The sequence below is a fragment of the Oncorhynchus masou genome, chromosome 21 (assembly GCF_036934945.1).
Source record: "Oncorhynchus masou masou isolate Uvic2021 chromosome 21, UVic_Omas_1.1, whole genome shotgun sequence".
Taxonomy (NCBI): domain Eukaryota; kingdom Metazoa; phylum Chordata; class Actinopteri; order Salmoniformes; family Salmonidae; genus Oncorhynchus; species Oncorhynchus masou.
In genome coordinates this window covers 39,419,492-39,435,170 of record NC_088232.1, presented here as the reverse complement: position 1 = coordinate 39,435,170, position 15,679 = coordinate 39,419,492, and the positions used below count along the sequence as shown (strand labels likewise).

Sequence of the window (15,679 nt, the reverse complement as noted above, 5' to 3'; positions counted from 1 at the left end):
CAGTCGCCTTCATAGGCTAATAAATCCTCAAGTATTAGTGTGTTTCTATTTTTACTCACGCAAAATACGCGAGTTCCTCATAAGGGACTTCAGCCCTTATGTGTTCCCCGGCTAAGCAAAATTTCCAAAGACTGTTGACCATCCCCGTTGCCAGTGTGACTGCCGAGAGGCGATTCCTTCTCCAAAACAGACTGCCTCAAGATGGCGCCTTCTCAAAGACAAAGTAACAAGACTGATGTGCATCGAGCTGCTCCAAGTGGTTGGATCATTTTCACTTCCCAACAGCAGCGGGTCACTGAGCAGGCCAAGGTCCACCGGAAACGGAAGTAACTTAGAGGCAAATTGTGTCGGTCAGGCCCAGTCCTAGCAGTTCTGCTGCCACCCTAGGGAAGATAAACATATGCCGCCCGTGTCATGTATAGTAGAAAGATTTGGAATGGATCGATAGACTAGAGTAGAGTAATGATGTGCATCATGCACAATTAGTGCATTTCAGTTAACCTTATTCAGTAGCACTTGGAAACAAAATTCATTGCCAACTATTCACATCGGAGAGTTACGTTGCAATCACTAGGCAGCCAACTGCCTATCGTAGGAACCAGAGTTATCAATAAGACACGTATATTACACAACACGAGTCACAACCCCACGATAGTTCAATGACAATAAACAGAACATTTATCATCATTCAGAACGATAAAAACTTATTTTTTTAAAGTGCGATATAAATTTGAACTTTGGAAAAAAGTGCTTTCATAAATGCATGGCGCAGGCCTCATTTCACGGGATCATTGTAAAATAAGCTCTCTCTCAATGAACAAGCCTTACATAAGAACATTTTGTCAGTCACATTGTCCGGTGCCAAATTGTCCTACTGGAAACCCTGGTGAGAACATGGGTTCCCCCAGTCAGATTCCATTATTCCCATTGGAACCACACACAGCACTGTCCCTATAGTCATACAAGTCATAGTGGATTTCTCCCATAAGAGTCACACTGAGCAAGGCAGTTAACCCACTGTCCCACAGGCACCGAAGACGTGGATGTTTATTAAGGCAGCCAACCGCACCTCTCTGATTCAAAGGAGTTGGGTTAAAATAAGGAAAATATTTCAGTTAAAGGCATTCAGTTGTACAACTGACTAGTTTATCCTTACCCTTTCCCATGTTCTCTGGCCTGTACCTTGCCACAACAAGAAGAAAATATGCCCTTTTTCCACACACACAAACTATCAATTTCCATTAAGGACATAAAAACAAGTGAGGGAGGTTGGGTGTCACATTGTGAAATGACGAAGAAGATGAGTGGGGGTGTCTTTTCAGAGTATGTGAAAGCTCTTCAAAGGGGTAACTAGGTTCAAATGCTTTAGAAATGTTTTACTGCAATCCTGAAATCAACACTTAACACACACTTAAATGCAAAAGCTGAGATGAAGTGAGAAGCAACATGCATAAACTGACAAATTCTGTCTCACTAACCCAGGTTTCTCCTAATTTGAACATCAGTGTGTATGTAGTAGTGCCAACAATCCAATTGACTCATTACACGAGAGGCCAAACATATGGTTAAAGCGAAGTGTGTTTTCAATGTAACATAATAGGAGGAAGTTCCGTTTCAAAGCAATTAGACTGAGTGATCTATTTTCACAATATGGGGGATGAGTAACAAAGCTAGACCTGATGCCCACAGTCTATCATTACCCCACCCACTCTGGAGCAGGGGGCAGGATGGATGGGCACCTGCTGTTACTGTGCAGGCCCTGCTGTCACCCACTACATCCAGTCATTTGGACCTGGAACTATGGACAACAGGTTATCAATAAAACAGCTTCAGTCCAGAGGTGACAGGAGTTGACATACAGACAGGAATGATTTTGAACAGCTGGGGAAAAGCCGAGAGGCTGAGGCTCAGTTTGGACTTTAGAAACGGATCTGGATTCCACTGAAAGTCCTGTATGGCTCAGTTGGTAGAGCATGGGGGGGGGGGGGACCAGTACGAAATTGTATACAATCACTACTGTAAGTTGCATTTACATTTAAGTCATTTAGCAGACGCTCTTATCCAGAGCGACTTACAAATTGGTGAATTCACCAGTTGCTTTGGATAGGAACTGCTAAATGGCTAAAACGTAAATATAAGGCATTCTTAAAGGGATACTTAGAGATTTGGGCAATTAATGAACTCGTGGATACCATTTTTATGTCTCTGCGTGCATTTTGAAGGAAGTTGCTAACTAGCGTTAGCACAATGGCTGGAAGTCTACGGGGAGCACGAGTTAGCATTCACTCAAACTACCTCTAAACATCCTTTATACTGGACACAGAGACATACACTTGGTATCCACAAGTTCATCCGACTATGGGGAAGTAGATAAAAGGGTCTCATCGACAAAATCTCTAAGTATCCCTTTAAGGCTCTAAGCACAAGTTTTTGGCCATGTAAACACTGTCATTTTGTCAGCCAACAGCCTGGCTAGTCCTGTGATAATCCTAACATTCCTGGTTCACATCCTTACTGAAGCACTAAAAACAGCAGGTTGCCTTTCAGAAGCCAGAACATGACAGTCCATGGAGAATCAAAGAATAATCAGGCGAGTCAGACACTGGAAATGATAAAAAGTATAGAAGAAAAAGGCTGCACAGAGCCCCACAGCATGTAGACTCGCTAGTATACTACTGCAACACTTTTGGAAGCAGATATCATGTGTAAGGTTATTTGCTTTACAATGAAATCCAAATACCTTAGATTGTGGGTTCTATTACAAGAGAACACTACGTCTTTTTCTTATCTGAAGCAGACCTTGATCAAAATACCGGTAAATCCTACATAATTGATTATGTGCTGCAGATTTAGGATGACATGCACATCTGTTCCTTACAACAGTATATAAACACACTGGCGCACGTCCACTTGCATGCACATAGCCCTCCTCCTCTTGCTCCTCCCAACGCCAGGCTCACATCCGCCACCAAGCCCGGTGATACTCTGGCAGGCTTCGCTTGGGTTCTCAGGGGTTTGATTACATGAGAGAGAACAGGCTTTCACCTCCCACAGAAAAAGCCATGCCTCTCCTCACTGTTTTCCAGGGGGGCTCTGGCCATCTGTCCCCTTGTCGTCTCCTCCCTGGTCCTACCCTGCCTGGGCTGGACAACGGGAAAGCTGCTGGGCGTACAATAGCAGTGCCACTGTAACTCTCCCCATTTTATTTAACCCGGCAAACCTGTGGGGAATCAGAGGAATAGCCATTGTTCTCAGGAGACGAGCCATTGTGGGAATTCCAACATTCCAGCACAATGGCTCTGGGCAGCCTGGGTTGTAATTAGAAAAACAACTGAAAGAAAAGAAAGTGCTCAGCCTTCCTCTGATGCAGGACTTTACTTCACATGAGCAAAACAAAGCCCACACACAAGACAGTAGCTAGTGTGAAAGGGACAGTTGTGCAACAGTACCATCCTCACTGAGCATCTAACCAACTGTGCACATTGAGTATCTATCTATAAGCTATGCCCCCTGGGCTATAAAGAACGTTTTTGGGGAGGACATTATCCAAGAGTACAATTTCACATTATGGCCCATCCTGTTTACTGTCTGTAAGCTTAGAAGTAACCATCATCAGGACCAAATGTGTGCCCTCATCAGTTAATCCATTAGTGTGTTTATGTAGGCTATTTGTGTACGGTCCTAAGTTTAACAAAGTGTTTTTTGCCTTGCGTGGCTTATCTTGAACAAAGATTACACTTTTAACCTGGTTCTCCAACATGATAAATGTCTTAAGGAGAGTGACAAAAAAAAGCCCTGTCTGTCGAGGGGAGATGGACGATGACAGCGCAGAGATCACACTCATGTCGTGTGGTAAGATAAACACAACCTCATCCTGGCCCTACTCCCCATGCAGGCTCCAGTCACACTGGGGACACCTCACTCAGCAGATAAGGTGGCGAGACACTGACAGAGGTCAAGGAGGTTGGATTCTAGGGATATGATGGAAAAGGAAGGGGAGTTTTGACCTGTGGATATACTTGCTGACCTGCAGGCATGTGACAAAGATGGAACGATAGAGAACTACACCAAGGGGAGTGAACAACAGAAAGTGCCACAGGCTCATAAACTGACAGTCACTCCTGGCTGAGTTCCCAAGCACCGAACGCGTCAGTCACATCCATGTTTCAACAGGACATAAACGGAGAGACCAGTTATGGGTTGCTGAGTTTTCCTGTAATGGAGATCCAATGAAGTCCTTTCTCACAGCTCAGCGAGGCTGCCCTGCATAAGCTTGTGTACAACAATCAGAGCTCATACACGTCAATGCGCAGAATGACTTCTATGGGCATTCTTATTCAGTGAGGTCTGGGTCTCGGACTGGAGCAGGAGCTGCGAGTAATGCTGTGGTTCTAGAACTACCTCTCCCGCCTACTAAACACTGCAGCCAGCCAGCTAGCTAGCCACGCTGCTCATTACCTCGCACGTAAACAACCACTAAAGAGAGTAACAAAGGGCCACAAAAATGGCAGAAATTCCCTGTCACTCCACCACGCTCCCGCTTTCTCCATGCTTATAATGTTGTTTGTTTGTTTGTCCTGGGACGATTGTTTTTTAACAGTCTCTGTGCAATTGTAACACCTCCCAGAGCTTCCCAAAGTCATCTGAAAAACCATCTTAAGTCAACTTCACTCAAACCCCCCACCCCCCAAAACGGCACCTATACTGTCACTATATAGCCAGGCTAAAACATGTAGGATTCTTCGCTGAGGTTGTCTCTTCAGTCGTCACAGAGATAGAACACCATGTCTCATCCCAGCGAGGCAGAGGAAACCTATGATGCCCAGCCATGTAAAAAGGGACCTGACCAGGAAACACTCCTGCCCCTTATTTATAGACAATAGACTGACTGTCTGTACAGTATAGTGAGTGACCTTTATTTATAGACAGACATAGACTGGCTGTGTAGTGAGTGAGTGATCTTCTCTCCTCATGTCAGGTGTATGATCATGGTGGCCTGGCCAGTTTAACAGGGATGTCATGGGACTACCTTTAAGATTATCTCTGAAGGGGAACAAAGCGAGTACACAACTTTCCAAACCTCCAAATCTGGCTTTTAGTTCAGTTCTAACAGGCTGTTAAACAGTCAGAAAGGACCAGAAAAAAATATCTGCCAAGCAAAGAGGAGAGTATTTCCTCGTCCAAATCTAAAAATGAACTTGGCATCCCATTTCTGACCTCCCCATAATCGGGCAGGCCTGCCTCCCGCTTGGCCCAGGCACACACACTATTTGTTTTTGCCCACGATGTGCATTCTCTCAGCTAAACCAGGCTTTAGCAGTAACCCTGCTCTATGTGCCGGTCCCAAACATTCACAATGACTGCCAGCGCAGCCCTCAACCACGGCTGGTCCCGGTAAACAAACAACGGGAGCGTAGCCATGATAACGGGTCTGGTGGGGAGTTGGAGACTTGAGATGGGGGGGGGGGGGGGGGACATTCCGTTTAGAAAGATTTACAGCCTACACGCATCCAGGTCAAGGAAGGAGACCAGGGTCAAAGAGATGGAGTAACTTTACTCTGTCGTCCCTCCCACTGAAGACCATTAAGTCGCCAGCACACACAGGACATACATACACACACACAACAAGCAATAAGCTGAGAACCAACACATCATAATGGTTATACTGCTTTCATTGAGATTTCGCAGCCACCCAAATGTTCTCTTCCTCAGATTACATGCTGTACATTACAGCTGAATAGAAACAACTACGCAATAGGAATCCCCCGCAGCTAGCACTCAGATCCTGTGGAACAGAGAGAACGAGTTCAAAAGAGAGCGGGGCGTTGAGATGAGTCGATCCTGTTCTCCGTGTGGGAGAGACTGAAGGTGAGTCATCTTCAGTGGGATGTCATCTGTGAGCGACAGCGTGACCAGCCAGTGTGACACCCACAGGGCACGACGCAGACAGCTATCCCACTGCAAGTCAGTGACGCATCACAGACTCCTACTCTGCCATGTTAATGACCTACCTGTCTCGCTCTCCCTCTTTGACACACACAAAATAATGTGTTTCTGGATCTCTTATGATACGTTAGTGACAAAGAAATATACTCTCACAAATCCTGAATGATTGAGTAGTTCCTTGTGACGGCAGGACAGACACACAGCAATCCTTTTTCACCACAAAACACACCCTGTTCATTTCCTGTTCCGCGTTACCCAATACTGTCGTGAATAAGAGTGGCTGACCGAGTTACTGTCATTTTAACCCACAGAAATTCTGTCAACATAAAATGTACTGTTGACTGGAAATTGTTCTAAAATTACAAACAGAGGTAAAACGAGGTGAAAAAGAGTCCTAGCTATAGGATTGTGTTGGACTACTGAAAATGGCACTATTTTCCTTGATGGGAGATACCAGTAGTTTGAGCAGTAATACATTACATGCGATACTACAAAGGCAGACATTACATGGGTTAATGTCAACCAACCTGAGGAATGCAATCTCTAGGTTACTGCCTGTGTTTGGTAGAATGTAGACGTGCCTATATGCCCTTAAAGCAGTAATCAGCTATTTAAAAAAATAACCAAGCATTCTCCCCACCTCTGTTTCGATAAAAAGCAGAAAGATGGGGCTGGAGAAATGTAAGTCACTTTCAAATTCATAGACAGAGTTATGGATGCAATGACTGACCATCCATGATATCAAAATGACAGTTAACCATGTTGAGGCTTTAGTGTTATTTACATTTCATTTGTTTACAAACATTGGAGTGAAACCAGCTTATATTTTAGGTTCTGATGGTCTGACAGTTTGACTTCAATGGATGAAGCAAAAGCAGATTGCCCCTTTAACAATGCTGTTAAACATCACATACAACCGTGGTGAAAGAATGACTGTTTACGCCTATTTTAGAACTACAAAATATTTCTCAATTATACAATGTGCTCATTTTGTTTTAGCATGTGAGCACCTAAGATAAATGGGCTAACACCAACAGGTTATGGCGGAATGAAAAGACTTGCATGTGTATAGGAAGTGTGTTCTTAACCGAGAGAGGCTGAACAGTCATTCTAGCTCAAACATTTAAATCCTTTTAAAAAATTAAACTGGTGGCATAAGTGCATAAAAGGACATCATGATTGTTTTCACTGCTGATTCACAGAGGCAGTAGTTCGGTCCAGTAGCAGAACACATTCCTGTCACATCCAGTGGCTGTTAGAGCATAGTTCACTCCATAGTGCTTTAATAGTACCAACACCACCACAGTAGTGAGCATTTTGAGGCCTTACAGGCCTGCCCGCACTGTACGTCGGATTCCTAACACCAGCTACACCATAAAGGCTCAAAATGCCTGAAGGAACTTTGTTGGACCCTACGACAGTACGTAGTAGTACTTCAAAATCGGCAGACCTCGTCACGAGGAACGAGCAAAGACCACGACAATTGTTTGCAACTTAAGAGTTCGACCACAACGTGGAAATTGTCTGGCGCAGCAAAATCATGCCTATAGAAAACATGTTGTTAACATAGACTTTCTACGGTGAGGGCAAAATAAATACCAACCATTCCGATTACAACAGTCCAGGAAGTTGAGGTACACCATCTCTCTCACAACCCTCTGCATGGGCAGTTAGCCACTATGGCTGCAGTGACCCATCTGTGCCCAGAACAGTGCCACCTGAGGTTGCGATTATTCCCACAATGTTAAGCTCTGTGTGTTTCAGAGGCCAATGCTCTTAGGGCAGACTGGGGCCAAACCTCTAGAAGCACTACTAAGCTCAGATGATCTGGGAGATTTGCAATTCACATTGGGATTTGAATGAAAAGCTAACTGCCCTGCCCAGTTTGACAGAGGCACAAGGAAGGTGACCCCCTCTAACCTTCCACAGTTTGGAACCTTTTATGAGCCTCTCAGACAATATAGTCTTCATTGTGTACGTTCTAATTAAAATCTTTGGCCAAACCACCAACCCAATACTGTTGCACACAACAAACTGGACAATGGAGAAATATAATCTATTGGTGACTGATTGAGAAGTCCCCATATTGCAAGCTCTTCCACATCAGGTTAACACATGGGCTTGTCAGAAACAGGACAGGCAGGGCGAAACCACTGCGATCAATTTCAGGTTCCTGTCCCCCAGGGAGGATCCTCTTACACGGCTTCCCTGAAGTCTAAAGCCTTTAAAAAAGGGAAGTTACACATATCTCTAGGTCAACAGATTACAATAGGTCCACCCTAAAAAGGAGAATGAGAGGATTACTGGACATTAGTTTCTGCCAAAATTACAGTTATCTTAACGTTTTCCATGGAATAACCTGCCTCAATCTTTACTTCCTTCTTTGAACATGGACCCTGGTGTGTGTGTGTGGGGGGGCAGTCCTGTGGTACTCAGCATAGTTTAGTTAAAATGAACACATGCTTCTCTACTGGCTGTATACATAGTCAATGCAGGTTATTACAGGGGATTAATAAAGCCTAGGTCATTGAGGACTTTTTTTTTAATGCAGCCATGCTGGTACAGAAGAGCGAGAGATAGGCATTATCATGTGTAGTAGAGAGAGGCACATGGCTCAATAAGCTCTCTGTTCAGAGTCTGTTCACACCGCCACATGAAGATCAATGCCAACACCTCACTATCACCTCACAAGATAAGGGCTCGGACATCCTCCAGAGGCAAAGCCACTGGGCAATGGGCACTTCACACTAAAGTACACACACACACACACACACACAACACCAATTTGGCATGTCAGTGCTATTCTAAAAAATGACACCCCCCTCCTCTGGCTGGTACAGTCCTGATTTTTGACACTTCCATCCTGTGACCACATTGGGACAGATGTAGGCCACTAGATCATCTGCTCTCTCATCATGGTCCATTGCTTAAGAACAAACCTGTCGCTACATTTCTCACAACAATTACAACAGTTTGCTTGTAAGAGTCCTTGTGATTGGAGTATTCTATTGTCAAATACTGAAAAAGTCAGACATACTGTAACACTATACTGCTGATGTCTTTCTTGAACTAAAGTCAGTAAAACTCACATTACTATGAAAGCCTCTTCTTACTCACCAACTTGGAACAGTAGTTGTGATTGCATATTTGGAATGCCTGAGCAAACCTGGTAGACTGCTGTGAGTAGGAGGATAAAAAATAAAGCGAGTTTGTAAGTGTGAAACTACTCAGCTGAGTTTTGGACGAAACATTCTCTGAACAGCACTAGCTCTCCTCAGTCTGGGCATTAGGAGCAGCAGGTAGACTAGTGGTTAAGAGCATTGGGCTAGTAACCCAAATGTCGCTGGTTAGAATCACCGAGCAGACTAGGTGAAAAATCTGTCGATGTGCCCTTGAGCAAGGCACTTAACCGCTCCTGTAAGTCCCTCGGGATAAGAGTGTCTGCTAAATTTCTTAAATGTAATGTGAATGGATTCAAGATTATATTTGGGAAATGACTAGTCTGCCATCACCTTCAACACCCAGTGTGGTCCTGCTAGTGTTATTGGGAACAATTGCTAAGGAAAATATAAAAATAGATTAAAAATGTATTAAAGCGAATTTCACAATATCAGTGCATAGTAGGATAGCCTGCTTGAAGACCTGGCGAGAAAGGTGCTGCAGGACATCCAGTCAAAAACAATGTTACATTGAGAGATTTAACTGACCTTTCACTCAATATACACTGTTCAAAAAAATAAAGGGAACACTAAAATAACACATCCTAGATCTGAATGAATGAAATATTCTTATTAAATACTTTTTTCTTTACATAGTTGAATGTGCTGACAACAAAATCACACAAGAATTATCAATGGAAATCAAATTTATCAACCCATGGAGGTCTGGATTTGGAGTCACACTCAAAATTAAAGTGGAAAACCACACTACAGGCTGATCCAACTTTGATGTAATGTCCTTAAAAGTCAAAATGAGGCTCAGTAGTGTGTGTGGCCTCCACGTGCCTGTATGACCTCCCTACAAACGCCTGGGCATGCTCCTGATGAGGTGGGAGGTCTCCCGAGGGATTTCCTCCCATACCTGGACAAAAGCTTCCGCCAACTCCTGGACAGTCTGTGGTGCAACGTGGCGTTGGTGGATGGAGCGAGACATGATGTCCCAGATGTGCTCAATTGGATTCAGGTCTGGGGAACGGGCGGGCCAGTCCATAGCATCAATGCCTTCCTCTTGCAGGAACTGCTGACACACTCCAGCCACATGAGGTCTAGCATTGTCTTGCATTTGGAGGAACCCAGGGCCAACCGCACCAGCATATGGTCTCACAAGGGGTCTGAGGATCTCATCTCGGTACCTAATGGCAGTCAGGCTACCTCTGGAGAGCACATGGAGGGCTGTGCGGCCCCCCCAAAGAAATGCCACCCCACACCATGACTGACCCACCGCCAAACCGGTCATGCTGGAGGATGTTGCAGGCAGCAGAACGTTCTCCACGGAGTCTCCAGACTGTCACATGTGCTCAGTGTGAACCTGCTTTCATCTGTGAAGAGCACAGGGCGCCAGTGGCGAATTTGCCAATCTTGGTGTTCTCTGGCAAATGCCAAACATCCTGCACGGTGTTGGGCTGTAAGCACAACCCCCACCTGTGGAAGTCGGGCTCTCGTACCACCCTCATGGAGTCTGTTTCTGACCGTTTTAGCAGACACATGCACATTTGTGGCCTGCTGGAGGTCATTTTGCAGGGCTCTGGAAGTGCTCCTCCTGATCCTCCTTGCACAAAGGCGGAGGTAGCGGTCCTGCTGCTGGGTTGTTGCCCTCCTCCACGTCTCCTGATGTACTGGCCTGTCTCCTGGTAGCGCCTCCATGCTCTGGACACTCATGCTACCACGAGAGTGAAAGCACCGCCAGCATTCAAAAGTGACCAAAACATCAGCCAGGAAGCATAGGAACTGAGAAGTGGTCTGTGGTCACCAACTGCAGAACCACTCCTTTATTGGGGGTGGCTTGCTAACTGCCTATAATTTCCACCTGTTGTCTATTCCATTTGCACAACAGCATGTGAAATTTATTGTCAACCAGTGTTGCTTCCTAAGTGGACAGTTTGATTTCACAGAAATGTGATTGACTTGGAGTTACATTGTGTTGTTTAAGTGTTCCCTTTATTTTTTTGAGCAGTATATATATATATATATATATATATATATATATACTTAAAAAATGTTAATTTCAAATATTTTTAATTGCAACAATTTCAAATATTTTACTGTGTTACAGTTCATATAAGGAAATCAGACCATTTAAATACATTCATTAGACCCTAATCTATGGCTTTAATATGACTGGGAATACAGATATGCATGTGTATATCACAGATCTATGTATCACAGATCCCTTAAAAAGGTAGAGGCGTGGATCAGAAAACTGTTTGCCTCATGCATCTCCGTTGCAGAGTTGGTAAGGTTGTTGATTGTGTACTGCGGAATGTTGTCCCACTCCTCTTCAATGGCTGTGTTAAGTTTCTGGATATTAGCAGGAACTGGTTCAAGCTGTCGTACACGTAAATCTAGAGTATCCCAAACATGCTCAATGGTTGACATGTCTGGGGAGTATGCAGGCTGGGACATTTTCAGCTTCCAGGAATTGTGTACAGATCCTTGCGACATGGGGCCATGCATTATACTGAAAAATGAAGTGATGGCGGTGGATGAATGGCACAACAATGGGCCTCAGGGTCTCATCACAGTATCTCTGTGCATTCAAATTGCCATCGATAAAATGCAATTGTGTTCATTGCCCATAGCTTATGCCTGCCCATACCATAACTCCACCAACATGGGGCACTCTGTTCACAACTTTGACATCAGCAAACGGCTCGCCCACACGATGCCATGCATGTTGTCTGTGGTTGTGAGGCCAGTTGGACGTACTGACAAATTCTCTGAAAGGATGTTGGAGGCGGCTTATGGTAGAGAAAATAAATGATCTGACAACAGCTCTGGTGGACATTCCTGAGTCAGCATGCCAATTGCACACTCCCTCAAAACTTGAGACAAACTGTGGCATAGTGTTATCTTATAACTGTAAATTATCCCCAGAACAAGGTGAACCTGAATAATGATCATGCTGTTTAATCAGCTTCTTGATATGCCACACCTGTCAGGTGGATGGATTATCTTGGCAAAGGAGAAATGCTCACAAACAGGGATGTAAACAAATGTGCGCACAAAATTGGAGAGAAATAAGCTTTTTGTGCGTATGTAACATTTCTGGTGGGATCTTTTATTTCAGCTCATGAAACATGGGACCAACACTTTACATGTTGTGTTTATAGTGTTGTTCAGTGTAGACTGTTCCTAGGGCATCATTGAAAATAAGAATTTGTTCTTAACTGACTAGCCTGGTTAAATAAAGGTAAAATTGTAAAAATTAAAAACAAATTAATGGACCATTACTAATCAGCTTCATAAAATGAAGACAACCAACGACTTTTGACCCAACACACACAAACGTAACCATGATTCTGCAGAAGAAAACAACCTTAGGGCAATTAGCACAGGCAGCATTGGTGTTTGCTGAATTTATACTGCATGTGAAGCACCAATGGCCTGTTGTCATTTTAGGCACAGAGACTGTCTTAAGGCAGTCCAGTGAACAGAGCCAGTGGTAAGACCCTCCAATAGAGAACTGCCGAGTCAGATAGCCAGAGTGAAGACTGACGAGTAGGGCCTGTCTACTGAACAAATTGTCCCTCCATCCACTGGGCACACAGGGTAGCCCCCCACAATCCCTTTAGCACATCTATCTACACACAGGCACTGAACAGGAACAGTGGAAGGTCTACACACCAGGTTTGCGTCATTCAGCAACTACTGAAGAGTAGACGGATGTGGGTGTTCAGTCTAGGGCAATGAAATATGTAGGAACTATCAAATTACTTTACTCTGGAAAATGAAGGCCCTAGGATATATCAAACAACATTTCAGATGCTGTTTCTTTTGACAAAGATTATTCAGAAGAGGCACTTCTATCCTCCTATGATGTTTCATATAGGGGAGTGTTGCTGCTTATCTGTGACTGCCGATACTTCTCATGCCAGTAGTAGCAGAGTCACTTTGCATGCCAATGCTGTGACAGGGTTCAGGTCATTAAAAGAAAATAGTCCTTTGGTGATGTCATTTATTTCCATAACCGGCATTCCAGGTTTGATTCTCACATTAAGAATATGCTGGGTGTACCAATACAGCATTGTGCGAGTTGTGCTGTGTGTTTAACCAAATATTAAAGGAAAATAGTTTGTGGTTTCCAGTGTTACAATAATTGTGTCTGATGGCTGATAGAGATTAAGACAATTATGATTCAATTAATTCCGTTTATAATCTTCAGCTCCATTGTGCCTCCAGTAAAACAAACTGTTTTAACACATTGTGCTTGCCAAATAGAGATATATAAAAAAATAACTGCACTGTTTTTGGTTAATACTGTTATTGCAAAAGTTGTCTCCTCAAAGAACAGTGCAAGAGGCACAGCCAGAGGCAACTTGTCTGGAAACGTTGGCCCACCTGTGTCATAATAACTCTGAGTGTTTGTCAAATATCACACAGCTGTTACGTGTTAACACTTTTAAATTAAACTCAAACATTGGCAATATATTATTTCCCTTTGTTCTCTGTGCAACAAGTTGACAACGACGATAGTTGGCGGCGACACATAGAGGCAGTTTCTACGAAACATGAGCTTTAACAAAAAAGCGCATGCATTGCAGGGGTCCGCGAATGAGGCGGATTGAGTTGTTTCGAGTTTCAGATAGCGGTTAACATGGACAACTATTGTGAATTGGGCGGTGAGTGAAAGTGATCCAAATTTACCTTTCATCCAGTCGACAACTTGCGTTGGTGTCCACTTCGTTATTGGATCCATTGCTTGCATTCCCAGGATGCTATCTAAAACAACAATTAGAAATCGATACTATAAAACACTTTCGGTTGTGTACGATTGTCAATGTATTATAAAACTACCATTGCTTCTCTGTAGAGCAGCAGTCTTTCTCTATGTGATTCTCTTCACTCTAGCTCGTATTCTCAGTGCACTCAGCGATTGGGAACTCAATCACATCACACATGGTTGGAGGCAGGAGTGAAAACCCCCATAGCTCGTCACTGGGCTTGGGATCAAGTTGCATAGTTTCGCTCAGCTGAAACTACTGAACAGGGCGGAGCAATCAACAACATTGGACCACAGATATGTAGGCTATATCTTACTACATTGACCACCGATAATTAATGAAGCACTATGGCCGATAATGACTATACTATAATAATACATTATTGCATTCAAAAGTTGAGGGAAAAAAGTACATTCTTGAAGTGCATAGTTCGTTTGTTTTCTTTACTGTGTGTTTCTGTCTATGCAGCTTCATATAGCATTTGTTATGTGTAATTTAGCCTTTTTAAAATATATCAGAAATATTATAGACCATGTTTCATCATATCACATAACTTTTCGCAGCCTACACTTCGATCAGAGTCATTCTTATCAGGCACTGTTTCACAGAACGTTAGAACAGCGCAGTTTAGAAGCAGTTATTTAACAGACTGGTGACAAAGCAAAGGGTGACTTCAAATCAAATCAAATTTTATTTGTCACATACACATGGTTAGCATATGTTAATGCGAGTGTAGCGAAATGCTTGTGCTTCCAGTTCCAACAATGCAGTAGTAACCAACAAGTAATCTAACTAACAGTTCCAAAACTAATATCTTATACACAGTGTAAGGGGATAAAGAATATGTACATAAAGATATGAATGAGTGATGGTGCAGAGCAGCATAGGCAAGATACAGTAGATGGTATCGAGTACAGTATATACATATGAGATGAGTATGTAAACAAAGTGGCAGAGTTAAAGTGGCTAGTGATACATGTATTACATAAGGATGCAGTAGATGATAGAGTACAGTATATACGTATACATATGAGAGGAATAATGTAGGGTATGTAAACATTATATTAGGTAGCATTGTTTAAAGTGGCTAGTGATATATTTTACATCCTTTCCCATCAATTCCCATTATTGAAGTGGCTGGAGTTGAGTCAGTGTGTTGGCAGCAGCCACTCAATGTTAGTGGTTGCTGTTTAACAGTCTGATGGCCTTGAGATAGAAGCTGTTTTTCAGTCTCTCGGTCCCAGCTTTGATGCACCTGTACTGACCTCGCCTTCTGGATTATAGCGGGGTGAACAGGCAGTGGCTCGGGTGGGTGTTGTCCTTAATGATCTTTATGGCCTTCCTGTAACATCGGGTGGTGTAGGTGTCCTGGAGGGCAGGTAGTTTGCCCCCGGTGATACGTTGTGCAGACCTCACTACCCTCTGGAGAGCCTTACGGTTGTGGGCGGAGCAGTTGCCGTACCAGGCGGTGATACAGCCCGCCAGGATGCTCTCGATTGTGCATCTGTAGAAGTTTGTGAGTGCTTTTGGTGACAAGCCGAATTTCTTCAGCCTCCTGAGGTTGAAGAGGCGCTGCTGCACCTTCTTCACGATGCTGTCTGTGTGAGTGGACCAATTTAGTTTGTCTGTGATGTGTATGCCGAGGAACTTAAAACTTACTACCCTCTCCACTACTGTTCCATCGATGTGGATAGGGGTGTTCCCTCTGCTGTTTCCTGAAGTCCACAATCATCTCCTTAGTTTTGTTGACGTTGAGTGTGAGGTTATTGTCCTGACACCACACTCCGAGGGCCC

General features: G+C 43.8%; 1 protein-coding gene across 3 annotated transcripts in view; it reads right to left on the bottom strand.

The window, feature by feature from the left end:
- The window catches only part of LOC135508336 (connector enhancer of kinase suppressor of ras 3-like), an 80,374-nt gene extending 66,312 nt beyond the window's left edge, over positions 1-14,062 (bottom strand). For 2 of the 3 annotated variants that reach the window (XM_064928440.1, XM_064928443.1), the window contains exon 1: positions 13,809-14,062. In XM_064928440.1, the coding sequence (XP_064784512.1) occupies positions 13,809-13,869 (61 nt within the window). In that variant the 5' untranslated portion in view covers positions 13,870-14,062. The remainder of the gene's footprint in view (positions 1-13,808) is intronic. The other variant, XM_064928441.1, reaches the window with a different exon arrangement.
- Positions 14,063-15,679: the final 1,617 nt, after the last annotated feature.